Source organism: Solea solea, chromosome 4, assembly GCF_958295425.1.
Source record: "Solea solea chromosome 4, fSolSol10.1, whole genome shotgun sequence".
NCBI classification, from domain to species: Eukaryota; Metazoa; Chordata; class Actinopteri; order Pleuronectiformes; family Soleidae; genus Solea; species Solea solea.
In genome coordinates this window covers 20,819,761-20,847,442 of record NC_081137.1, presented here as the reverse complement: position 1 = coordinate 20,847,442, position 27,682 = coordinate 20,819,761, and the positions used below count along the sequence as shown (strand labels likewise).

At 42.5% G+C, this 27,682-nt stretch overlaps 1 protein-coding gene and 1 long non-coding RNA gene across 2 annotated transcripts in view; one reads left to right on the top strand and one right to left on the bottom strand.

Moving 5' to 3' along the window:
- LOC131458500 (uncharacterized) overlaps nt 1-20,974 on the bottom strand; it is a 32,029-nt gene extending 11,055 nt beyond the window's left edge. The window contains exons 1-8 of the long non-coding RNA XR_009240094.1: nt 20,892-20,974; nt 20,707-20,771; nt 20,500-20,519; nt 20,331-20,414; nt 15,261-15,361; nt 14,747-15,104; nt 14,469-14,531; nt 962-1,178 (exon numbers count right to left, since the gene is read on the bottom strand). This is a non-coding gene — a long non-coding RNA (uncharacterized LOC131458500). The remainder of the gene's footprint in view (nt 1-961; nt 1,179-14,468; nt 14,532-14,746; nt 15,105-15,260; nt 15,362-20,330; nt 20,415-20,499; nt 20,520-20,706; nt 20,772-20,891) is intronic.
- spry4 (sprouty homolog 4 (Drosophila)) lies at nt 6,660-12,297 on the top strand. Its single transcript, XM_058627641.1, has 2 exons — nt 6,660-6,904; nt 9,220-12,297. Exon 2 carries the CDS (start codon nt 9,272-9,274, stop codon nt 10,427-10,429), a length of 1,158 nt encoding a protein of 385 aa, XP_058483624.1. The 5' UTR covers nt 6,660-6,904; nt 9,220-9,271; the 3' UTR covers nt 10,430-12,297.
- Nucleotides 20,975-27,682: the final 6,708 nt, after the last annotated feature.

The following is a 27,682-nucleotide window of genomic DNA, read 5'->3' as shown; positions in this document are numbered from 1 at the left end:
CGTAAGTGATGTAGAATGCACTGAATATGAGTTCAAATGTATGCATTTAAAAAAAATTTGCACTGCTCCTTTACTTGGGTAAAATTCCATTGACATATAAAATATGGCAGTCAATTAAAAGATTGTGCAGTCGACACATAAACGACAGCAAAACAGGACGTTTAGGAACCAAAAACAGTAAATTTTTCCCTTTTTTTTGAAAAATGAAAACATTATCATTGTCTGTCTGTGTGCTTTGTTTGGAACATTGATAAATGTGTGTGTGTGGGTGTACAGTAGGCCTAATGTCACTTTTTATTTGACTTCCATTCGGTTTGAGAGGTGCAGTCCCATCCTGTGGTGCCGGCTAACATCAGACTCAACACACACACACATACACACACATACATGCACCAGTCACACACACACACACACACACACACACTGACCCAGACAGAACCAGACCAGGCTACACACTAATTACATGCTTCAAATTAGACATAATATCAGCCAGCCGGTTGACTATGGAAACAGTGACGGAAGGCCAAGTTAGGAGTGTGAGTGTGTGTGTGTGTGTGTGTGTGTGTGTGTGTGTTTTATGTCCATGGGCACCAGAAGTCAAATGTGAAAACAACAGATTGAGACAAAGATAGAAGACCAGAAAGAAGATCAGCCGGATTTAATTTGCCTCTGTAGCCTGAAAAAGAAAGTTGACCCTTGAAGTGGAAACACTCAGAGAGGGAGAATTGTGGGATCATATCCACTGTTGGTGTTTCCTCTGGAGTCTTTTGTTCACAGGGAACGCATGTACGGACTTGTCTATATTTATCCTCACCTCGGTGCCGCCGGACTATGAATAGAAAAGGGGAAATGTGTGATGAGAGTTAACTGGGTCACAGACGTAAGGAAGATATCGTCAGTGTTCTAACGAAATGTATCATGGAGCCGGTTTCATTGGTCCCCGCGGGGGAGGTATACTCACATCGCTTTTCCACAGACTCAGGAAGTTCAGAGGTCAGGGTCAGCGACAGAGCAGCACCCCCTGCAGCTGGCACGGATTCAGGGTCTCGCTTCGGGCCGTTTCAGCACAGCAGATGCTTGTCAACATGGGACGCCGAGCCTGGGTCGTCCAGGGAAAATATGGTTCCTCCGGACCTGGAGGTTACGTGTTTTTTAAAATGAGGGACCCTCGTCTGTCCCTGCAAAGTGAAGCAGATGTGGTTTAGTGTCACAGAAGAGTTTTCCATGTAGAAGCAGAACTCAACATTGTAGTTCCTTCATTTTCTGAGATGGAATCTTCTTAATATGTGGTCTGGAGTTATTTTGAGCCTAATTTGAGGGCTCACCTGTTCGGAAAAGGCCTCTGCTAAGCTATTTTATGTTGTCTTCAACCCAAAACCAGGTGAGGCCTCATTTTCCTACAATGGTTGCTCAAGAAAACAAAAAAACAGCCACTTCCTGTGGTCTCCTTGCTGACCCGGACAGGCCACCGGAGCTTTTCTCCCAATGGGTGTGACTATCTCGCGCCGCAAAACCCATTTCCTGGTATATCATTACCACGTTTAATCATTGGTCATGAAATCCTCTTTGCTCGCTGGTGTGGAGTAAAGAATTAAGTCCCATTCTGTCGGCGCAAACTCGATGGACAAGAAAAAGTCAAAATACTTCACAAAACACAAACTTTGATGTGTTTACGGCGCATTTAATTCCACTCGCAGTGGATAAGTGCGCAATAAACTCGTGTTGTGTTAAGAAGCAGGGATTTTACAGGGAAATTTGAGTTTTCCTCTGTGCACAGGAAAATATTTGAGTGAAAGTATAGCAGCACAGTTAGGATCCTGTCAGTTGTTGTGAAAAGTCCCACCACAGCAGCAGTAGCAGCAGAACCAGAACCAGAACCAGTGCAGCACATTTTGGCCACTCGCTTGTTTTTCCTACACAGAGGAATTTTCGAGCTCTCCATGATGGCTCTAATTGAATTAGGTCTAATATATCCCATTATGGTGCGACGAGGGCAGGCCAAAGTCATCAAACTCTTTATTTTGATGGATGTGAACACACAGAGTCACACAACCACATGTACGTCCCCCTCCTCCCCTCCTCTCCTCACCCCCTTCCTACCTCTCTTACCACACACCTTTACTGAATCCAAAGCACACAAACACATCTCCTGACCAAGCAGCCAGCGAGGAAGGAAGTCAATATTTGAGGAGTTGAAGCTACTGTACCTGGCCTCACGGTCGAGCTTTTTTTCTCTCGCTGCAGGCAAACTATAGTTCTGCTACAATGCAGCTCTCAGAGTCTTCTGACTCATCCTTAAATCCACGAGTGCTGTTTACTCTTCAGCCGGCTCCTTTTGCAACGTAAGTTTGACCAAAGTTTTCCTTCCAACAGACTCACATTCTGCGCCAAATTAAGTTAAATATGAAGTTGCAACGGCCTGAGCTATCACTGATTCATTGTAGGGGAATCTGTATTATCCCAAATATAATATTCTGATTTATAGACAAATAAGGCATCATGCTGAGACACTTTATTAGACTAATGTAGTCGAAGAGCAATGACCTTTTCTTTTTTATTTCCCATGATTAAGGCTGTAAATGGGTATTTGTTTTCGCCTCCACGTGGGCCCTGCATGGGGGTGGAAAAAGAGGACAAAGCAACAGTTAATGTTCTTATCTTATCTTTCACATCCACATCCACTCATGTCATCACAGCTGAGCAAGGATCCAGCGCTCGCTGAAGCCTGGAGGTAAAATGTGACTTGTCCCCTACGAAGAACACACAAATATTTACAGGAAGGAAGTGAAGGAAAGTTGCCACGTCTGGGACAAAACTGTGAGGAGAGATTGGGGGGGGTTTCTGTGTGTGTGTGTGTGTGTGTGTGGGGGGGGGGAGTACTGTCTGTATTTGATTTTTAAATGAAGCTACTGTAGCTACTTTGTGGGGAAATATTTAGGAAATAAAGTTGAATCATATTAGTGTAACAATCATAAATAATATAAGGTTGTAAAGTCTTATATAATTACAAAAAAATTGGTTGTGCTGCCTCTTGTTTTTTTCTCACATGATTTGTCTTTGTTTTATGTCCATTTTCAAGTGGATGATACATTCAAAAGCTTCAGTATTTATTAACGATATACAGTATATACACGACTCAGAATTGTGCATTGATGAAATGATGACTCAATGCATTGACAATACATTTGACTTGACAAAGTGTACTCTCAAGTGTAGTTTTAGCAAGTTTTATTGTACTGATTATGTTTTCTATTCCTCATTTGACAGCTGTTATTGTGTGGTAATGTAGTTTAGCTTGTAGTTCTGTATTTGAGTGTATTTTTAACCTGTTTGATCATGTAAATGTTATTATACTGTTTGTGTAAAAGCCAAACTAGGGACAAGAGTTGCAAACAGCTATAAACTCTATTATCAGTTGGACCAAAGAAAGGCAACTGTCAGACCCAACAGCTCCAGGTTTACTACATAACATTTCTGTCCACAAAATCGGGTTTAGATGGACATTTGTTAAAAATTAGTTCCACTATTAAAAAATGAGTCGAAGCCTCTCTCTCTCTCTCTCTTGCTCTACAGCTCCAGTATCTCTTAAAACATGGGCTCCTTTGCATCCTCAGCAGCACTTTTGAAGACACAGAAACCCCTCACCAATAAAACAAGTTTGTTTTTTTTCACCTTTACGTGTGTAAGGGAGGCAGGAAGTATCAAGACACGGTGACCTTGTGTGAAATGCACATTTAAAGGTATGCAAAAATCTCCAACCTGTCGCCCCTGCAAACCACAGACCCCCCCCAAACAACTGCTAATTGGCAAGAGATGCGTATTGCGAAGTGTCAGGAGTTTGGGGCGGGGGGGGGGGGGGGGGGGGGGTAAATTATGGTTTACCTGCAACAGGAAGCTTTTGATGTAAGCTGAAAGCCCTCTGAAAAGCTATCATTGTCATTTGCATTTAAGCTCTGGCAACACAAGAGACCCCCACACACACACACACACACACACACAGACATACACCCTGAACAATTACAACCTTTTCTGAGTAATTGAGTCTTGGGAAGAGTCAGGAAATACAAGATTGACAAACAACAGTAGATTAGTGAAAGACATTAAGTAAATTAGCAGAGGTTGTAATGTGATTTTGACTGAAATGTGTTCAAAGTAAAAAAAATAATGACGGTTTTGTTGGGTTTTTTTAGGGGGGTAAAAAAAAAAGGAGGACGGAACATCAAATATGTCAAACTGCTCTGGAAGCAGATGGGGTTGTCCGTTAAAATCCAAAGCTCACAGCAGTAGCCGGCAGATGTGGCAGGAAGGAAGGCTGAGAGAGGAGACTCTGGAGAGAAATCCAGGCCTTCCCTTCCGTGTATGTATGCCTGGATGATCACATCAAGCTAAAATCTACAATTCAACAAGCACTTGGTGTAGCTCATGCCAGCGAGGCTCACAGCTGTGGACAGAAATCTCTCCCTCCCTCTCTCCCTCCCTCCCTGTGTGCATTCATGTGTGTGAGAGAGATACTTACATGTAAGATTTATGTATTTATGAGACTGTAAATAGTTTTACTTACAGTTCCTGTTTTTTTTTTGTAAGTCACAACGCGGGACATAGTTTGTAGGAGTCCTTCAGTGGATGCTTGAGCAATAAACGAGGCTGTTAACAACACATTTGTGCCGAGTCGTTTCAAAGACTTAATTCTCCAACTGTGTCACAAATATCGTTCTCTCCCAAAAAAGAAGAAAATAAAGAACCCAAAGATGACTCAGCTAAAATGGATTTTGCTGATTTTTATTCACATTTTTACAGTCTGTGCAGAGTGAAGCATGCGGTATATATGTATATATATGTAGGAATTTTACAATTCCCATCCCTGTCATTTATAAACAGTTCAAATATGTTTTATTTTACTTACTATGAAATGATTGAAAGTGCTTTTTTAGTCTCCACAAAGTTAAGTCATTCATGTAAGACGAAATTATACACTCACCTAAAATAGTTGGCCTGCTTTACCTATACTCGCTTTTTTTTATTATAAATATAAAGTAGTAGTTGTTGTATTAAATACATAAGTAAGTAAAGATTTACTTATGCAGCACCTTTTCAAATACGTACAGTTACCAAAAATAAATGGAAAAATAAATAATTTACTTACTTAGAATAACCAGGAGGGCTGCTTTCTAAAATTGTGTTTTTAGCCATTTTAGTAGTAGTATTACCACAATATTATATTATAAATTGGCTCACAATTGCCCCTAAAAACTTTATAATGAACATAAAACACCCTTTAGTTTCATTTACTTCCTGTCAATCTATCTTTTAGTTGTATTATTGCTCAATAATGTCCTGATAAAGACAATAATATTATTGCATTAAAGCTAAAACTAAGCACTATATGCATTGACAGTGACCTTTCCCCCTAAACCATGACAATACAAATAAATCAAACTCTTCCTCTTCCTCTTCCTCTCTCTCTCTCTCCGAAAACAGTAAATCCCAATTTGGAGATGTAGTGGTTGCCATGGCGATGCGCGAAAACGGATAATAGGGCAACTGTTAACCTTTGACTGGTTAAAAGCCCCAAGCTGTGGTGGTGGCGGGGGGAGGTGGGGGACGCAGGGAAATACACAGACACACGCGCACGCACGCACACACACACACACACTGGGATGTCAGAGAGAAAGGAAATTCACACTCATTTCCTCCGTGTGGTTTCGGTACAAATCAACAACATCCTGTCCTTTTGTGAATCCTGCCTGCCCTCATGCTGGTTTGCGTTTCAGAGTAGGCGTTATCGCCCCCGCCTCCACCACCACCACCACCTCCACAACCCCATTGCCTCTCCTCCCCCTGCGTTTCTCCCCCCCCCCACCCCCCCCCCCTCTCTCTCTCTCTTTTTACACTGCCATAGAAGCTGAAGTCATACCTCACATTGTTGCAGAGGACGGAAGGACACGTCCTTGTTCGCAATAAACAGCTATAGATAGAACAGGAAGGCTATTATTTGTCCTAATCGAGCCCAGGCATGTGATCCCTGTGATCACCATCGAGACAAAAATATCCACAAACATCCACTGGTTTTATTTGTTAAATAAAAAGCAGTGGATGTTTTGTGTTTTGTTTTGTTTTTTCCGAGAAAACCAAAGCGCAGTATTCGTGGCTTCCATTTGATAAACATGGCACCTGAATAAAAACAAAGAATATTAGATTGTGTCCTCTTACATGTGGGTTCACGTGTTGCAGGGAGGGTGAATAAATGAATTCACGGGCTAAAATAGAACGAGAGTAGCAGAGTACAGCACCACAGCCGATGACTCTTTAAGTAAATCAGGCCTGACATTGCCCTTGTGACCAATAAAAGCCCCCCATCTCCTCATTCTCTCACCCCTCACCCCTCCACCCCCACCTCTATCTCTCTCTCTCTAACACACACACGCCTCATTCGCCATTTCTTCCCATTCATAAAAATCTCGGCATCGCGCCTGCGCAATGCCATTCTGAGTCCTCCCCATTCATAAAAATGTAACCTCCGCATTTCGGCCCTCCCGAGTCGCTCTGCCCTCCCATTCACAAAAAGGAAAAAAGGAAAACGCGGAGGCATCTGCGCAGTGCCGTCCTCTCTCCCTCCCTCTGCCCTCCCATTCATAAAAACTCACTTCCCTCCCCCTCGGTGGTTGCAACATCATACCCAAAAGCTCTGCGTCCACAACCGCAGTCGCAATTTACGCACCAGCGAGTGGAGATTAGTGCTGGAGACGCGCTTCTCCTGTCGCCCGCTTTGCTCATATTATTACCCAATATTTGGACTAATATTTGCTTAACATTTTTTTTGGAGTTAACTCGCTCGGACTGGACTAAAACCTGCGCGCAAACGTCGTGCGCAACGAAGAGATGAAAGATTTATCCTGAAACCACAGTAAGTGATCGCCTCCTGGTGATGTTATACATGTTTTTATTTGTTTTTTTTTTTTTTTATTTGTATTTTATTTTGCTTGTGAGCATGTGTGTGTGTGTGTGTGGCTTCACACGCAGACCCGAGAGTCTCCTCGTTGCGCGCTTCGCTGTCCTGGATCGCAGGCACCGTCAAACGCGCTCGCACATTTCTATTTTGCAACAAGCTGCTTCTGTGACAGTGTTTGCACACAGAGTCAATATTTAACCACCGATTTCGTGGCGAAAGCGAGGCTGAGAGCGCGGAGGAGACGAAACCGTGTCGTGTTTCAAAGCGTAACTTGACAGCAAATAGATTTTTTGTGTGTGTGTGGCGTCTTTAAAATGAATTGTCAGGGTTAAACAAAAAAGACAGATTCACGTCAACATTTGCGTTTTAATCTCTGAAAGATCCAACGTGTATTTTATATCTCGGGTGGTTTGGTTGCGTGTCTTGTTCTGCTCTGCAGCGCCCGCCCGGTTGGCACGCCGTGCTGGTTGTGTCAGGTGTTTTCTGCTGTGGACTCAGATGCATATTTGTTTTATCGCATCCGGTTTACCTCAAATAAAACGCCCCGTGTTTTGTTTTATTGTTTTAAAACCAGCTTCCCTTCGTTGCCAGTTGCAGATAAGACTCGTCTTTACGCATTACATTACGCACTTCGCTGCCACCGAGTAGAACGACGTGTTTCCGTTCGGTGGCACACAATGTACCGTTTCCATCGACGGCGTTGATTTGAACACTGGTGGATTTACAGTTGTTAAAAAGAACAAAAAAAAAAAAAAAAGAGTCGCCGACTCGGTCGCTGCAATGTCTATATAGACACAGTACGTCGAGCGGCCGCCCCCAGTTTTTATGACTCAGTTTCATTCACATTATTGGAAGGAAGGGACGCGTACGCGCGCGCGCGTGCACACCCGCACGCACAGTTCTGACTTTGAGCTCGTGATGATCCAGATTCGACGTTCGCACAAGCGCGTGCGATTGTGCCAGCGATGTCGCAACAGGTCTCTCGGCCAGGCATTTTGCAAATGTGAGGAAATGGTGGCGAATAACGCGAGCGGACGCCGACAGAGCGCAGTGACGACCACTGCCTCATTACGACAGGAAACCATTAATAAGTAGGCCAATGTGCGTTATTTAAGCGCAACGCGGCTGTTTTTTCCTCGTCCTTGGTTGAATATAAACACAATTGCGTCGGAACAGAGAGAACGCGGCGATCAAATGGTTTGTTTTGTGGCGCACATTAGGTAACTCGACCCTGCAGATATGAGTCAGTGTGGACATGTCGGCGATACTGTCGTCAATCACCCTTCTTTAAATTCATGCAAAGTGGGCTACGGTTGCCGAGAGCTCATTGAAGAAATGGATGAAACCTACTTTCAGGCTCATCACGACTGGGGCGCGCACTGATTCATGCTCGCACACACAGAAGAAGAAGAAGAAAAAAAACGAACGTAGCCGCTGGAGCTTTCATTCACAAAAAACCTGCAGGTCACAAAATCGGTCTCATTCACAAATTCCTCGTCTGTTGCTCTAATTCATTAATAATGTACACATGCAGGATTGTGTTGAGAGAAAATGCATGTAGACTATTTTGACAATCATTTTTATTGTTATATTCTTTGCCTTGTGCGCTCAGTTTTGAATTAGTGAAAGTCCCCCATTCAGGCAAACCCTTCTCCTCTTTTTGCTCTGACTTGTTTTGCATCTTTGAGTCTTTTGCATGCAAGCCCTGCTCTCTGGTGCTCCCTGCTCTTTGGAAGGGAGGCGAGAAGAGAGCCCAACTTCTATTGTTCTAATGTCAAAGTTAGAATGGAGGAGGTTCTGAAACCCTGTTGGTATTCATTCTTAAAAAAAAAATCATCTGTGGAAACACAAAATTATCATTAAGACCGGACCTATGATCAGAGACTGAAATACTTTGGTTTTAAAGATTTGTGTCAGTTCCACATGCTGTTTAATGTGTTGATTTAAACATTGTGTTATCGCCTTAGTTCTTGCTGCTAAGTCACTGTATGTTTTAATATAATCATACAAGTCTCATGGGGGCGAAGCAGTTGAGAAAAAGCACCGGTTAGTCATCCAACTGAGACAATGTAAATGTAGCAGGAACATCAAAGTGCACAAACAATGAAAGGAAGAAAATACAAATATGTGTTCATGCCGTTTCATCCCACGTCACTTAATATTTACATTGTTTGATGATTAAGATAAGGCTCTTAGAAAAAAGGCGTATTAAATGCATAAACAAAGTGAGAACAGCCAGTCTTAACCGTCTTTTTTATCTGTCTTTGCAGTATTTGCTAAATGCTGCTTTAGAGTGAAGACGTGCAAGGCACGAGCCGACACATGGAGTCCAGGGTTCCCCACCACATCCCCGGAGTGTCCTCCTCCCTCATATCCCAGCCCCTGCTGGACAGTCGAGTGCCCTACGGCCGCCTGCAGCACCCTCTCACCATCTACCCCATCGACCAGATCAAGTCCTCGCATGTGGAGAACGACTACATCGACAGCCCCGCTGTCATCTCCCAGCAGCCCGCGAGCCACAAGTCTGTAAACCGAAGAATCACTTGGCTCGGTCAGAATCAGGAGGCCTTCCTGGGCGCAAACAACAACCACCATCACAATCACCAACACCAGCACCATCAGCAGGGCAGGTGTGACCCTCACCCTCAACAGGACACCACCACCCACCCTTGGATTTCCTTCAGTGGGAGGCCCAGCTCTATCAGCAGCAGCAGCAGCACCTCGTCTGATCAGAGGCTGCTGGACCATGCTGCACCCACTCCAACGGTGGACCATCACCCAAACCTGCACCCCCATCAGGGCAGTAGCAACCCAGTCTCTACCAGGACTCCAGGCTGCTTCAATTCCTCTGAATCTAAAGTCCTCACCTCCTCCTCCTCCTCCTCCTCCTCCGCTTCCTCCTGCTCCTCTTCCAAATCTCTGGACCTAAAGGCTACAAAGATGCGTGCAGGAGGCTTGTGCTCCACCGGTGGCCAGCAGGGGCCGGTGCTGATCCCTTCCTCCCCGGCCGAGAAGAAGCACCTCCTTCTCTGTGAGCACTGCGGGAAGTGCCGCTGCACAGAGTGCACACTTCCCAGAACCCTACCCTCTTGCTGGGTCTGCAACCAGGAGTGCCTGTGCTCTGCCCAGAGCCTGGTGGATACAGCCACCTGCATGTGCCTGGTCAAAGGGATCTTCTACCACTGTACTGAGGATGAGGATGACGAGGGCTCCTGCGCTGACAAGCCCTGCTCATGCTCCCAGGCCAACTGCTGCGCTCGCTGGTCCTTCATGGCCGCCGTTTCCCTTGTCCTGCCTTGCCTGGTCTGCTATCTTCCAGCCATGGGCCTGGCCAAACTTGGACAGAAGTGTTATGACAATGTTAGTAGGCCTGGCTGCCGCTGCAAGAACTTGCAGGGTGGCAATAGCGTCCCCGTGTGTAAAAATGGGAGTGTGGAGGCAAAGGTTGGAACACTAGAGAAGCAGCAGCAGGGGTCATGATACTGGACTAAACTGGCTGGCAGTGGCCTTGCAAAAGTATGGACAGGACCACACGCGCTCACTCTCTATGGATAGGACAATCCAACACCAACCCCTTAAACTACCCCATTATTCTGCTGGAAGATGATTTATGTTAAACAAAGGTACTTAAATGGCTTTTTGACCTACGTTTGAATGGGTGGTGAACACAACAGGCCTGATCCGAGAGAGATGGCTAGGAGAAATAGCTAACAGGCCCTCTGAGATGTTTTTTTTTTTTTTAACTGTTTTTGTAAGAGGGACACAAGAAGAAGAAGAAGATGAGGAAGAGACTCGATTGTGGGAATGGTGTTTGTGTTGTTCTGCAAAGATGGCAAAAGGCACAAAGTCATTGTACCTCTCTGCTGCTCTGTATTTCTCAGCTAATTTTTGTATCGGTAACTAATCAGAAGCTGGTGGCTGATCCTTGGATAACATTAGAAGTTGGAATGATGGAGATATGGATCTGTGCAACCCCCTCCCGTCCCCCCCGTGTCCCCTCTGTCTGAACAAACATTCAAATACATGATTACCTATACTGTGGCTTTATGAGAGGCCACGGCAAGAGTGAAACCACCACTTACTCTCTCTCTATGCTATTACGATGATCACCATCTCTTAGTGTCACTATTGTTCCTCCTTTTCCTTAAAAATGCTAGCGGGGTTATTGCTAACATTTGAGCTCCACGGAGGGTCTGTAAACACACGACTTAAATAACAAGTAGTCATTTTCCTATAGTTCCTACTCTGTATTGTGTCCAAGCAGAGAGAGCGAGATAATCACTGAACGACATTTGGAGGGTGAAGCACAGACATTCTAAAACATTTTGAAAGTCTTTCACCAGTCACCTCAGAGGTAATGCATGTCATGACCTGCATGCTCTAGTGTAATGGTTTTCCACCGTGCTAGAGGTCGATGTGTCGTAGAGAAAATGTGTGAAAAAGTACACCCAACCTTCTCAGGGACTGTTACAGAAATCCTCTCTAGAACTTGGCGTACTGCATGTTGATTTCTAAACTGCCTAAGAGCCTGGTCTGCTTCCTCTTTGCACAAGAAGGCAAAGTAATATTTAGGGGCAAAAAGGCAGTACTGAATAATTTAAAATGAGTAAGCTAAGTGAGAGACAAACTGGCCAGAAAATTAATGTTTCCGGAGGAGAGGGGATGCAAGAGATAAAGAATGAAGAGGGCGGGGGGGGGGGGGAATAGCAAAGTTGTTGTAGTTGTGTTTGTATCTATTCAGCCTTTTGTCGAAATCAAACCTGCCACTTGCACAACCTTTTTAGGAAGACAGAAACCTGTTAAAGGATATACTAAAGCACAGTATTAACCACCTCAGCTATCTCACGTTACATCGGTGTGCACTGCATTTAGCCCACCCGACCCAGCCTCCCTCCACACACACACACACACACACACACACACAGTGTCTTCATGAAAGTCTAATCATTATGCTGCATAGTTGCATTAGTCAGATAGTCTATCTTTTATCCTCAAAAGTCTATTTTTGTGGCTTGCATGATAGTCTTAGGACTTTGCCAAAGGAAGCTAGCATACAGTAGCATGTTGTCGCTGTCTTGAGGGATCACAGTTGTTATGCACTCTTGCCAAATGGAGTCGACGGCGGTTGGTTGTTAAAGGTACGCTGCCCTTTAATACAAATGGCCTTTTTCTGTTTGGCATAAAGGCATACTGCCTTTGTTGCTCCGTAACACACACCTCTCGTTCACGTGGGACCCTTAACTTCCAGTAGGGTATCTCATTTTTTAATTTTAATTTTTGCTCATAACCATTTTTGTCTAGTTGCACAATGTTGATATCATACGGGGGGGGGAGGTGGGGGAGGAAAGAAAAAAGTCTTGAATGTATGAGGCAATATTTTCGAAACCTAGCAATTCAGTCTGAGAGAAAGGTGCCAAAACTTGAGAATGATTGTGTGACCGAGCGAAGGCCTAGTCGTCGTCGTAGGTGGGCAGCAAAAATCACAAATGTTTTGACAATATATTTAGTAATAGAGCTATGCAGGTGAAATGTTATTTGCTGTAAATAGTTTCACAACATTTGTGTTCTTTAGAAGAGACTTTTAAATGTCCTCGGACGATTGCATGGTACATTATAACTACAATTCAGTACAAGATATATAGAGAGTATATTAGATATATATATTTTGAGGGTAGGATAAAGACGTTTTTGAGGTTGTGAGTTAAAAGTTAAAAAAAAGGGGGGGGGGGGGAGGGTGGCAAATGGAAGGTTTCGGGGCGAGGGGGGGGGGACAAAACATGACCGATGTTTCTATCACGAGCACTTGATTTAGAAAAGTGTAGCCGGTAAATTTAACAACAACCAAAAAAATAAGTCAGCTGCTTATGCTATCTATGGCTCATTAGCAGTCATGAGGCTAAGCTAAGTCCCTGGTTCCTTTTTGGAGTCCTAAAGACTGTGGACTCATTGAATCCACACAGGGGAACACAATCTACCCCTATCCGGATCAACCCATTTCCTGCTGTTACTGCTCAGTGTCTCAGCCTTCTCCCCTTCTTTTTTCTCCCTCTTGCCTTCCCCCCCCCCTCTCCCCTCCTCGGTTTTCTCTTCTTCTTCTTCTTCCCTCCTTCCTCCCAGAGAAAACTGTCCAACAAACACCCCGGCCTTGATTGACAAACGCAGCTGCTGTGCATGAACTTGTCATACCACAAGCCCTTCCTCGCCGTTTTTTTTTTTTTTTTTTAACCGCCTGCCTTTGTTTTTCCTCTCGTGTTGTGTTCAGTGCCATCTTTTTTTTTTCTTTCCAACAACAGTTGTTGCTTTCTTTTTCTTTAATTCCTCTGATATCTCACTTCAAGTGGTAGTGTTTGTCACTTCACGACAGATTTATACTTTAACATGTGCTCACTAGCCTGTTTAGGGTGTGGAAGCATTACCAACAAGGATAATACAATGATTAAAACCTTGTCGCTCTTTTTTTTCCTTTGCTTTAATGCTGTGATTATTATTTTTCTTTAAAAACCTTGTTTTAGCACAGATTACATATTCCGCCCCCCCCCCCCCCCCCCCCCCCCCCCCCCACCCCTTATTATCAGCCTAAACAAGAGGATAAGTCTCATAAGCTGGGTGATGCTACTCCATTCCTTTATGCCTTTGCAATGTCAATGTTGGGGATAACGAAAAACCGAGATACGTGCTATTGTTTTGTTTAGATATAACAAAAAGAAAAAAATCTCTCATATAAAAGGTTCCCTTTATAGATATATTTATTTTGAAGTTCTATTTTATATAGTATTTATTTAGATGCCAACTTTTTTTTGTTTGTGAAGAAAGCTTATGTCGAAATGGAATGTACATTGACAATGGAAATATATATTGTTAAATATACCCGGCTGTTGTGTCTTTATTTTTGTCTATACACACACAAACACACACACACAAATGACATATTTCATTGTCTAATATGCTCAAACATGCATTCAACTATTATTTAAACGTTACGATGCACCTTCACTGCAGTACTTATAGTCTTCTTTGTGAATATACCCAATTAATTGAGCTAATAAACACTCCATAAAACAACATTCCTGCTTTTACGTCAACACTTCGACTTCCTGAGGTCCCCGGCCCTTCCTGTGTGTGTGTGACTGGATTGCGCTCCATAAAACACTGGGTCGGGCAGTAAAGGCCAAATAAAGCAGCGGCCTGACCTTAGGCCCGAAAGTAAACATTACATAAGTAACAGGAAATAATTCACGGACTTCCTCCGGAGCACACAAACCAGTCGAGACGACGGCGATTTCACAGATCAGACATTAACCCCCTGAAGGCTGCCTTGCTCGTGGCGTTGGACTCGCAGGTTAAGTAGACTTCCTGTCAGTTTATAGCGGTGGTATGTGTAAGCATTCCTTTCCTCACCAAAGCACCTCCTTCTGAAACACTTAACTATAACTACTAGTGCCTAATTCGCACCCAAATCTAAACCATACATGATTTTAAGTGTGTGTGTGTGTGCGTCACCCCTCAAACCCCAGCCCACCTGCGTTGCCGTGGTCCCAAGGATTTCTTCTTCCTCCCTTTGGGGCCCGCCCCCACTTTGCACCTGGGAGAAAGAGAAGAGAAGAGAAGACTCCTTTAATAACCCGAAATCTAATTACAAAACTTAAAGAATTAGTGATGGATCAACAGCTGTACACAAAACCCCACCAAAACCCCCAAATGCTACCAAAACCGTCCGTATCTGAAGTCATCTTACGGAAACTAAACTCAAGGTTTACTGGCAAAAAAAAAAAGAAGAAAAGAATACACTGCAATCACCTCACTGCTCAACAAGAGAAGAGAAGAGAAGAAGAGCTGATCTGGCTTTTCCAGCATCACATAAAGAACATGTTTCCGCTGCAGAGGCCCTGCAGGCGCTGCTGTGTCTGCTCCAACAGGTGAGATCAGAGACCAACCTGCCTGTTTACCTGCCGGTCTGTCAGCACCCACCTGGGACAGCACACACACACACACACCTGCATTGACTTCCTCCACACCTACATTGTCATCTCCACCCCGTCGTCCCACATATATATCATCAGCTCAGGAAGCTCCGGCACAGGCAGGTGAAGAAGCAACCGTTTATTATCAGCCACGCGATTATGGCAGGGCTGAGGAACCAGTCCTGGGTCAAAGCCTGTGTGTGTACACACAAAGAATCATTCATGCTGCGGTTTTGGCCTCACTGCGTTGAATTTACCACAAAAGACAATGCAGCAAACTCATATCACTACTTTTTTAAATGTTACAGACTTTTTAAATGACAATAATAATAATAATAATAATAACATACGCAGCAGTGTCAGCTTGTGTGTCAGCTGCCGCATGTTTGTGCTCCGCTTCATTTGCAGCATTATTGTGCAATGTCAGGAATAAGGTCGTCACGCCCCGGCCCTGCGATACACATGGACTGTTGTTATGGCAAAAAAAACTTTTTGTTGCATTGATCATTTTATTTTCACATATTATTCAAACATGGCAAGTGTTACAAGAAGAATGCACACGAGTAAAAAAAATAAATAAATGATAAAATGATCTCATAACAGGACATGAATGAAATGAGGAAATAAACAAAGAGAGCAGATGGAACACAGAGAGAGAGAGAGAGAGTCAGAGTGGGGTCATCTCATTCTGTTAAAGTGTGCCAGAGGCCCTCGGGCTGCGTGGGACTTTGTTCCAGTTAGGACACAGTAACTAGTAACCAGTGTGTTCGTGTTGAGCTGCATTGAGAACAGCAGCAGTCACCGTGCCGCGACAACAAAAGACAAAAGTATCATCAGGTGTGACATAATCTGACTCGTCCCATCTCCCTGTTTGTTTTCTTATCTGCCACGTTTCACAACTGGCAGAACTCGTACACAGTCACACTGCTGCTGTGCATCGACGTGACCTGCGATAGCACTCGACGGTGGCGAGCTGCCACTTTTTCAGTGTGAACCTGCATTGAAGTAACATGTGTTGGGACTATAACGGCTCCGAAGGCTGTGGGGAGAACCACATGCCCGTTTCCTGCAATTAATAATGTCCCCCCCCCCCTCCCCTCAGCTGGTCTCGCAGATCTTTTGAGAATTTCAAGAAGCTAGCTGCAGTTCTTGACTTTCCAGCACTTATGTGCATCACGTTAGCGCGAGTAAATCCCCTGCAGTTTAGCTGTTTAGATGACATATTGCAAAAGTCATTCTCACATCTGGTGTAGTGCTCAACCGCACCTCTTTGCACCATGACTGCCCCCAGACACACACACACACACACAAACACACACACACAGACACACACGTTCTTTTCCTGTTAGCCCTGTTATTGTTAAATACATAAATGCAGATACATTGAGCATAAACATGCGAGGTGAAATCTTGGACCATCTGTCTTTAATTGCACGAGATATTTTCACTCTCTGACAAATTGTTGCAGAAAATGAACCCACACCTTCAGATGTGGGGGCGCGAGGGGCGGGTTCTTAAATTAACAGCAGACACACGGACAATTTGTCGTTTCTGATTCTTTTGTAGTGCTTTACAGTTTACAGGAGGCGACTGAGGCGTCCAAGTTTGAGTGACGCCGCGATCAGCTGAGCGGACACAGTGACATCTGGAAATGTTGATGTTTTCAGTCACATTTGCGACGACGTAAAATAAAAAAAAATAAAAAAGTGTGGTCAGTTTTAAAGTTTCAGAAATCCAGGTATCCAAACCATTCTATGTTTTTCTCTCCTTAGTAATTAAATCATTAAACGATTATATAATGCAATATTTTGACACTTTATTGACTTGATTGACTGTATAGTGTATACATGTGTGCATATATGTTAGGTTGAGGTTTAGGTGAGGGTCAGAGTGTGTGTATAATGCTCGTCTGTAATGAAAGCTAATACAGTACATGAAGCAGAAATGGCAAGTGCACGCTGTTTGAAAATGGAACCCCTGACATTTAGATCTGCAGACTGCAAAATCCTATTGCCTTACGGAACACACACACACACACACACACACACACAGTATCTCCCCCCTCTCCCCCTTGGTGGAATTCAAAAGTAAAATGAACCTATAAGTGTGACAGGATGGCTTCAGCTGCAGGAAAAACACACACTTTAACACTCAGGAAGTGGCAGAGAAGGCAGGGAGGAGAGAGGCGCTGGAGCTGGTGGGACAGGAGGAGGAGGAGGAGTACAGGGAGCTAAGGAGGGAGTAGTTTGAGATTCCAGGAAGACTGTCTGGTTTAAAGCTGATAAAACAGTCAGAGAGAGCTGTGAATATTATATTATATTTAAAAAAAACCCCATCTATTTTATTCCCAAAAAGCTTAGCAGTTGTTTGTTTTAGATATTATTTTTTTTTTGTTGTTGCTTATTTTAACCAGAAAATATCCTGTGTGTAAGTTGCTTTTGCCCATTTTTCCAGAATAACTTTCAATATTTGGCAGTTATTTACAATTTACTGCATGTTAAAATGGTGTATTAACAATTTAAAATGAAGATAAACAGTATACAACATATTTAAAGTAATATTGGTTTGAGTTTTTGTCTCAATATCCAGAAAACAGGCCGCAAAAATGATGTTATAATTATGTTTTCCAACTCTCTACTCTCTCCTCTCTCGACAAAGATGCTGATTCACTGGCTTCCTGCAACAGTGTAGAGTGAAATTACCGTAATAACCGCACGTTGGCTTTGCCTTGCAACTTCTCAGCTTTCAGAAACTGTTGGAATTTTTTTCCGATAGCACAAACCGTCGCGTAATGCAAAGTGCGCTCGTGTTAAACTGCAAAGGGTTCCTTTGGGCCCCATGGAAGGCGAGAGAGGAAGAAAGCGAGAAAGAAGAGGAGAAAAGGGGAGATTAGCTGTGAGTTTTTTTAGTGCCACAGTTGCCTGCAGACCAGCAAGTCAGCCAGGCAGTCAGCCTGTCCACCATGAAGCCGGTCACCAAGCCAGCAAACAAGCCAACCAGTCCATTTCATTCAGCGGGGCCACTGGCATGGGACCAAGTAATGCCACTAAACAAAGAGCCACTGTCTTGCATCACTTCCCCTCAGAGAGGCCATCCAGGCCGCAGCCTCTTATCACCAGGCACTGCCAGTCTGCAGCACACTGAGGCCTCCACACCACACCATACCTCTTTACTGCTTTCTATTACAGCCCTCTCCTGTTATACCACCATTGTGCTCGGCCTGTACCCAGGGGGAGGGTTGTATGTCAACAAAAGAGGCAGCACATAAAGACACAAAACAAATTAAATCCATCAAACGGCATCTGTAATTCAATTTAACCTGACCTCCAAACGTAAGGTTTTGGGGGGTTTTTTTTAACCCGTGCTTTTATTAGATATCAACATTTTTGTACAGGGGGGAAAAAAACATGCACGGCCTTACATAATGTTCCTATTATATAAGTAAAGGCTCGAGCAAAAAGAAAGCACAGATTTACAACCGATGTAGAAACATTCACGTTAATTCCACATTTGACTTCGACTATGATCCCGATCGTTCGTCAGTTACTGAAGAAGTGAAGCAGTGGAAATGTGGACTCTTAATGGGCAGCTTGTGCTCCTTGGTCTTGATAAGTATTCTGCCGGTGTAGTTCGATACTTCCCTCCATTCCACAACCTCTCTCTCTCTTTCTGTGTGTGTGTGTGTGTGTGTGTCACGGATGTGTGTCTTTTTTCAACAGGCCCTGTGGCTGCCTAAGGGGGGTGCACATGTGTAAAGAAACAGTTGCATTCCTTTCAGATCCTCCTCTCAAAGAGAAAACACACACACACACACACACTCAGATTGATACAAACTCAGCTTATAGAACACACAAACCTACGCTCCTCGATCCCCCCTTTTTCTCCCTCTTTTCTCTCTCTTGTTCCCTCTTCTTCTTTTTTTTTTCTAACTGAGCAACAGTGGAGCGGGACGGTCCCCCGAGGCATCGGAGGGGCCAAAAACTGAACCGACCAAACTTGGCTTCCGACCCCGGAGCAGCAACACGCCCACTTGGCGGCGGCCTGCAGTGCATTCCTGGTGAGAGCATTGTCAAAGCCAAGCACTTCCTCTGGAGCGGAGCCAGCCCCACCACAATAACATTTCATACATTTATCTCTTGGCGCGAGTCTCTTACACTCAGCACTGACACAAACAGTGAACACACATGCACACGCACAGGGGGGGGGGGGGGGGGGGGGGTTAAGATTGCGTGTACATGCATGCACACGTGCCCAGAGAAGAGTATTGCAAAACACTGTTTTGATTCCAATCTCTGCTCTCACATCTCTCTCCCTCTCCTCCTCTATTTCCAAGTATTCCTCTCTATGTTCTTCCTCCTAATCTTGTTTTCTTTTTCTTTTTTTTTTGACGTAAGCCAGTTTTTCCTGTCTCACAATTTTCACCAGATAGTGAATAGCATCATCTTAAACCTAAACACTTGTTACAGAGCTGATATCATAGCCATGAAAACCTTGCACAACTGAAGCTTTTCGTGGTAGAAAAAACAACCAACCTTTGATTAGGTTGTTAATTTTCTTACTTTTACCTTCATAGTAAATTTGATTTAACCCTTTAACGACGAGCATATCACAGACGACATGTTTGCATACCGTAATTACACAACGGGAAAATCCCAACAGTTTCCCAAAGCTGAGAAGTTGCACGTCAAAGCCAGCATGTGGTTATTACGGTAATTTTACTCACGCTGTTGCAGGAAGCCAGCAAATCAGAGTCTTTTTCACCAGAGTGGAGAGACGCCTGCACAAAAACCACACAATGTGTAAAAGACATTGAAGAAACAACAAATGTTTCTTTAAATATGCTTTATACTGTTCAAATTTAAATTTTAATATGCAAAATGCGGTGTTCATGTACACCTACAGTGTTTGTTTTTCTTCATTTTACAATATTTTAACATGCAGTAAACTGTAAATAACTGCCAGATATTAAAAGTTATTCTGGGAAAATGGGGCTTAGGTGTTAAAGGGTTAAAATATCTGTGAAGTGTAAATATCAGCAGCTTTTTAAAGGGTGAAACATGAGTGAGTGCGAGCACATTTGTTTTTGCAACGCAGCTTTTTGTGTTGGGCTTAGGTGGAAGGAGGAGGAAAATGGACAAATCGGCGTCCATTTTGGCTCAAATTGGTAAATGTCAGTCAGCAAATACTGGAGTTGGTCTTCACATTTTGTGGGAAATGGTGGGATGTATCTCTGCTGGGATACAGTTCATGAGTTATGCTGTAATAGATTAAATAAAAAAAGAAAAGAAAGAAATATAGAACACACATTTGTCTGGATGCTTTGAATATGCACACGTGTTTGCCTAAAGAAACATAAATGATGTATGTAACATATACCCTGGGAAGAATTGAAGTGCTGTGATGTGTTGTGATAAACTTACCACAGAAGAGAGGAGAGGAGACACTTTTCACACTCTGCACTCGGTGGCTAACATAACTCTACCCTGAAATGCCCTCCTTCCTTCCTGTTAACATACATCTGTTTAGTCAATATCGTGAGCAACAAGGAACGTCTCCATGGAAACCCCTCAGAAACAACCAACGACTCACCTTCTCTCACACTGGTGCACCTGTGGACAAAAAGAAAAGAGGTTATGTTTTCTCAGCTATGTGAGATTTGTGTGTGTGTGTGTGTGTGTGTGTGTGTGTTTGCACATGCATGTTTAGGACTGTAGGGTGGGGTATCTTGGCATGTCTCACTATGGGTCAATGTTTCCTTTTAGCTCTGTTGGCACTCTCATGTTCCTGTTGGCTGACCTTTTCTCTTCCTGTGAAGTTCCTGTCATGCATCCTCCTCTCCTTGAAGGTCACACATCTCTCAGCTGAAGCCATGTGTGCCGCGTAATAGTTCAGACCACAGAGCCATATTAGCCACGGATAATAGAAATACATGTTTTTAAATGTGACCGTCAAGGTGAAAGTGTAATTTACAGTTCACTCACCCGAGTCCAGCAGCGGTGATTTTTTTCATCATGGGGTCAAAAGCATCGATATCCAGCAAGAAATAACCATGGAGGAAACCCTGTAAATACATTGCAAATAAAAAAAATGCATATACATCGGTTGCTTGTTTTTATAAAGTGATAAAAAAAATTTTATTTTTAACTTATTTCTATTTTTAAAAATACTTACTTATAGTGCCTATTTTAACAAAATCACAGGATGCCAGCGAACCATGTGAAAACATAGAATGAAATGGTGCAAATCTGGAACACGTAAGAGACAATACATGTGTAATAGTTGACTAAAGTTCAACACAATTCATTCAGGAATGTCAAGTTGGAAATGTTACAACTGCCTGAGGGAAATATCTGAACAAGAGAGGAAGCAAGAGCAAAACAACTGAAGAAAAAAAGGGATGTTTTATTCAACAGCGGCCACAGAACACTTCTGTTCACAGTTCATATTTAAAGCAGTTTGGTATTTGTGTGTTTCTTAGTGTGTAAATGCTGGAGAATCCAAAATTGCATTTGTTTTCATGTCTGAAACCCGATGAAATGACAGTAGAACAAAGGAATGAATTAGGCAAAGTCATAGATATGACATACAGTTACAGTATGTCCTGGTATCTATCGATAGATAGATAGATAGATAGATAGATAGATAGATAGATAGATAGATAGATAGATAGATAGATAGATAGACGGACAGACAGACAGACAGACAGACAGACAGACAGATATCTTATTATCTTTTTTTACATGTGTGAGTCTGCACTTTACTCACCAAAGCCTTGTATACAGCTGTCAATCAACAGGCAGAACCTGAATGAATAATAACCCCCTCTGGACTCGCTTCCTGCCAACCACTGTGAAAAGTGATTTAGTTAATTGTTTCCAAGAAACTGAACTTTTTTTTGGAGCTCTGAACCACACACAGTTGTGCGCACACGTACAGTATGTGTGTATTAGCAGTAAGAGCTGCACTGTAAGAGCTGCACTGTAAGAGCTGCACTGTAAGCGCTGCTGCTGCTGCGGCGGCTTAGTGTCGTCTGTGTGAGAAGTGGTCTGGGCTCGTGAAGGGAGCCCAATGTGGCCCATAATACTGTTCCTGTGGTGTATGCATGTGTGTGTCAAGGATGTGGTCTTGCTCACAAAATGGATCATTCAGACGCCCCCCCCCCCCAGCCCACATGAGTGTGTGTGTGTGTGTGAGAGAGAGAGAGAGAGAGAGAGAGAGAGAGAGAGAGAGAGAGAGAGAGAGAGAGAGAGAGAGAGAGAGAGAGAGAGAGAGAGAGAGAGGTGCATCATTCAACACCCGCTCCTCCATCCAGGAGCATCGGATATTGGATTAGTGTTAATCTCCCTCCCATTCTTTTCTCACGTTGCTCTTTCCAGGGTGTGTGTGCGTGTGTGTGTGTGTGTGCGTGTGTGTGTGTGTGTGAGTGTGTGTCATTGCAATCTTTAACCCCTCTCGTCCTGGTCTGTCTTTATCTAGCAGTGGTCTATGATACTACAGTCAGCCTGAGGCCTGTTCCTCCTCCTTGTGCTCATTGCTCAAGGTCAGATAAACAATAATGTGAAGCAAAGCTGTTTTTTTTAGAGCAAATATGAGATCGAAAAAAAGCCATAACAATATAACCCTCATTGATTTCACTAGTTTTAGTTAACAGGGACAGTAAGTTTTAGTAATTTCGTGGTAAATCACAGGTATTTCTAGATGACAAGTTCCCTTCAGTCACAATTACCCCTCCTGAAGCTTCTTAAAGCCACCAAAGTCTGCTCCGGTCACGTGACTGCTTGTATTTATTGGCTCTGAGATGAGCAGCAGCAATCACCACGAGGAGCAGAGTTTAATCATAACCAAAAGAACAGAGCTACAAATAAGATTCATGTTGTAATGACAGAGCCAAAGTAAAACCAGAACTTCCAGAGTTGGTTTCAAAAGTGAAAAAAAAAACAAATTCAAGATCGACATTTATATGCTAATAACTTCAAATCCAGCCCTGGGACACTCCACACAGTTTGTGTGGGTGACAAAGTTGATGTTTTTCGCTTCTTTTCTCAAAAGATGATCTAATATCTTTTTTGTGGCCTTTTAATGACTCATAAAACTAATGTTTAATGTTTGCAGGCTAAACATGACTGGGTCGACAGCAGAAGGAAGTCATTGAGAGGTAGCAGTTAGTTCAGATGTGTCTGTAAGGACAGTAGGACAGAGTCAGCGATGAAGTAAACTCCACTGTCATGACATCAAATGAGAAGTTTTACTTTAAATATTTCTAAAGACCTTATGAATTTGGTTTTCAGAGACATCTGCATATGCACACTCAGGCACATTATGCCGTTTAAAGCTATAGTGTGTAACATCTGATGATTTTCTTGTTGTTGTTGATTATGTTATAATTCTGCCTCATCATCTGAAAATGGAGTCTGCCAAGCAATACTATCAGAATAGACTGAGGGTGAGTTTGTGTGCATACGCTGGCATCGAGGGGGCGAGTGGCGCCATTTTCCTGCTGAATGACAAAATAATTCACTTCTTAAACTTTTTATGGGCCTTGTTTACATTGCATCCAAAATGTTGGATTTGCAGGCATATCTGATCAGAATCTGATCGCACTGACCAACGGTTCACATTATACTGTATATTGCAAGTGATCAGATCAGGAAAACAAGCAGTTTGAACAAAAACAAAACAAAATGGACGATAGAAATCTGTGCCTGTTTCTGTCCCTTTTCTTTTCATTGCAAGGAAGTGACAAAAAATGCCAAATTCTGCCACCTTTTGTGCTGCCATCACTGCTGGGATGGCAGTGGAGCGGGGGAACATGGTGCAGGCAGACGATGCAATGATGCAATTTTGTCTTCCATGCTTTTATCCTGTTTTTTTTTTTTTAAATATTGTCTTCTTCCACTTTGTCTACCGCTTAACGCACCTCCAAATAACGTCCGTCTCTTCAGATCTATGTCAGTGTTGCAGCGAGACTGAGGTAGAAGCTGCTTTGTAGACCTGTCTAAGCTACCAACACGTTCAGATTGAAACAGATCTGTAAAAAATCCAATCAGAATCGCATTCAAAACCATCTTGTTATGTGGTTTGAATCAGCTTTGGAAAAAATCATGTTTTTTAGCCATCCAGACGGCCAAAAAAATTAAGATATATACAATCTGGATATATTTAAAAACCTTGAAAACAAGGCCTTAGTGCTGTCAGTCATACTCCAACCTATTTGCAGCCGTCTCACTTTACTAGCGCCATGTTGCTGTTGCCTCCGACCATCTTAACAGATCACTAATCATCACTGAGTGAATTTATCTAACATGTTTACATTTAAACGTTACAATTTAAAGTTGCCTTGAAAGATATTTTCACTGCAAACCTAATAAAAAAAAAAAAAGAAGATGAAACTGAACAAAGAGAATAAGATGTTCCAGTTTAAAGTTACACTTACTGGGTTTCACATCGGGAAGATAATCTTTAATTTGGTTGTAATTTCATGAGTTTAACGCTTGGAGGGAAAAACGCGGCTCGAGATTTGGAGACGGAGAAAGACGGAGAGACGGAGAGGCAGAGAGAGAGAGTGACTGAGAGGCACAGACGGAACAAAGAGAGAGAGAGAGAGAGAGAGAGAGAGAGAGAGAGAGAGAGAGAGAGAGAGAGAGAGAGAGAGCGCACCTGTTCTGCAACCTCAGCCCAGACAAAGACACTTCTGTCCCACAGTACAATGACATCCGGGACACTGTCACTTCCTCTTTCTGCTGGGACAATCAAACAGCACAGCGAGCCGAGTTGTCTGTGCAAGCAGAAGCTATTCACACACACACACACACACACACACACACACACAAACACACACAAACACACACACACACACACACAAACACAAAACTGCTTCACTGATCTTTCTGTTTTGTTTTGTTTTTCCAGAACAGCAACCTGGACTCTTCAGTTCCGTTAAATATTCTGCACGTTTACACTTTTAAAGTCAGTTTGCTGGTCCTTTTCATACAAAGTCCACTACATAACACAGTTGGGTTTTGTATATAAAAAGGAAACAAAGAAATAAGAACTTAAGGAAATAAGGATTAGCAACAATCCTGGCTCCGGGGACACATTTTGGAGGCTCAACTTGAGACTTTCCATCGCTATGGAAACTGCTCAACAACCATATAGCAGGTAGCATTTCTCAAATACTGTAGTTACCAACAGAAGGGCGAAAAGGGAAAAGCTTTTCTTTTTTGAAAACGGGGACAATGCACGAAAGCTGACATCAAAGCATTCCTCTTCCTCTCTGCCTTTGTTTTCTGTCTGGTCTATAACGCAGTGTTATATAACGTCTGTGCCTTTGACAGCAGGAAGGACAGTTAAACTTTTAAAAATCAACAAATCCTGGGGTTTATTTTTAAACAGCAGGACAGTTTAAGGAAATCAAGGCAAAACTATTTCTGATCTCCAATATCCTGCTTACAGACATGAAGAAAAAAATAAACGGCTGTTTTTGTGGATTTAAATGATTTCCTTTTAAAATGCTACAATAAAATAAACAATTTTAATCAATAATTTATGACCAGAAGCAACAGCTATTTTTGACATAACACAAAACTAAGGCCTGGGTATAATGTATGTGAACTCTCATAGTTAAATCTCTTTATAAATAAATGTATTTTATAACACTTACATGTATTTAATCTATGACCGTAAAGAAACAAGAAAGACAAAACAACGTCTGTTTCCACTTCAAATATATACCTTTAAACTCTATAAACACAAAATGCAAACTGATAAGTTAACCGTAGTTTTTGGTCAGTGATTACAATGTTGCAGCTACTTTTTTGGTTCTTAAAAACTTCCGTCCAACTCAGCCAAACCCTCTAGTACCAGTGTGTGTGTGTGTGTGTGTGTGTGTGTGTGGTGTCACAGTCATTACAGCAGCACAAGATATATATATATATATATGGGGAAGAATCAGGGAATGGAACCTTGCCGATAGTAGGACAGTGTGACTGAAGTTTGATCCTGGCTACCAATTATGTGGTCGCTTGTGTTTTCTCTCTTGCTACCTTGGTGTCTTCTTTTCTCACACACACACACACACACACACACACACACACACACACACACACACACACACACACGCGCGCGAGAGAGAGGAGGAAGAGGACGTCATAAACACATGTTGTATGTAAAGGGGACAAATATATCGTCGGTGGAGCTAAAAATACAGAAGCTATTTGAGTATACTACACAGTGAGAGATTTTTAGAGGTTATTTTTGGGAAACATTCACTTTACTGACATATTTACCTTTGGTTATTTGCTCACGTATACATTAATCCTTAGAACACAGAGCATTTAGTCTTCTTTTTTTCCATTACTATGTTAATTATGTCTATACAGACGCAATAAGAACGAGTGTCTGATATCCTTTTTTTCAGCACGACCTATAGGCGATCTCATGTTTCCATTTTCACCAACCAAATTTCTTTGAAATCGGATTGAATTTGTGAAATTTGGAGTGCGCTTGACTCATTTTTATGAAAAATTCTCTATTTTCTGGCTAATACACAGTTTAGCCACATCAACTACTCCCGCTAAAAACTAATCGTAATTTTGGCTCAACAATTAATAAAAAGACAGAAAAAATGCATTTTGTAAAGCCTGAAGATGTAACCTATATTCCCACTGCAATTTACAGAGGGTGCCCTGGTGGCACAGAAGGGTTAATAATAGTATGAAGATTCTCTGCATAAGTGGAAATAAGTAAAGGCTTGTTTAAGAGATAAAAACAAATCAAAAAAAACTTTAAAAAAAAAAGAAATCATCAATTCTGCTGCTAATAAAGTAATTAGACAAGAGTTTTAGTCAAAAGCTAAAAGATTCACAGAGCAGTGATGAGAGGTTTCCATGCTCTTGCACCTCAACAGTCGCTCTGATGTCAATATTTTATAAATAATTTATTAAGCAACTGTAAATGATTATAGGTAACTAGAAACAACCGAGTGGTACTTACACACCGCATGCTGTAGCTCTAACATATCAAAAGTTCACCACAATAAAGTTTGAACCATATTTTGTCAACAACTCCCAACAAGCCCTGACACGCACCATAAACATAATATGTACAGACAGTGCGGATCGTTTCACAGCTATAAAACCATGTAATCACGTTCATAAAAGCAAATACGTTCATAATTCGGGTTTATTTACCTTTTGATTGTTTGTTTTAGTCTCGTTTTAGACCACCACCCAATCTTCTTCCCTGCACAAACGATTACAATGAATGAGACACAGATTTGCACAATGAATATTTGACATTTTGAAAAGGCTTGACTGTTATAGTGAGTAAAGCCAATATGACAGTCATGCATTTCTGAAAACTTTGAATATTCATGGAGTGTAAACACGGAGTGGAGTCTGTGACTGGTGCAATACAGTTATTATTAAGTCGTACGTTAGTTTAATTGTGTTTACATGGCATTAAATGAATGGGGGTGGTGGATTTTAGCCTCATTAACTTTATAGCTGCAAAAAGAAATATGCTTTTTCCACTTAAAGCTGTAGTTTGTAACTTTTTAAAGATAAAATGGGTCGCCAGTTACATTCAACGGCGTCATGAAGCTGCACGATAGCTAAGAACAAGTGTCAGAGGTCGATTCTACAGCTATTAATACTGAATGAACATTTAGTAGGAGTTTGCAATGATCATTTTATTGCAATCACGATTCCAGCTCGTCACAAACAGTGGCAATCCGATATTGAAAATGTGTGTTCCGCCAACAGCAATTAAGCAC

Bases quoted from the DNA above. Each gene is read 5' to 3' on its own strand.
- spry4 (XM_058627641.1), top strand. From the start codon at position 9,272: ATGGAGTCCAGGGTTCCCCACCACATCCCCGGAGTGTCCTCCTCCCTC.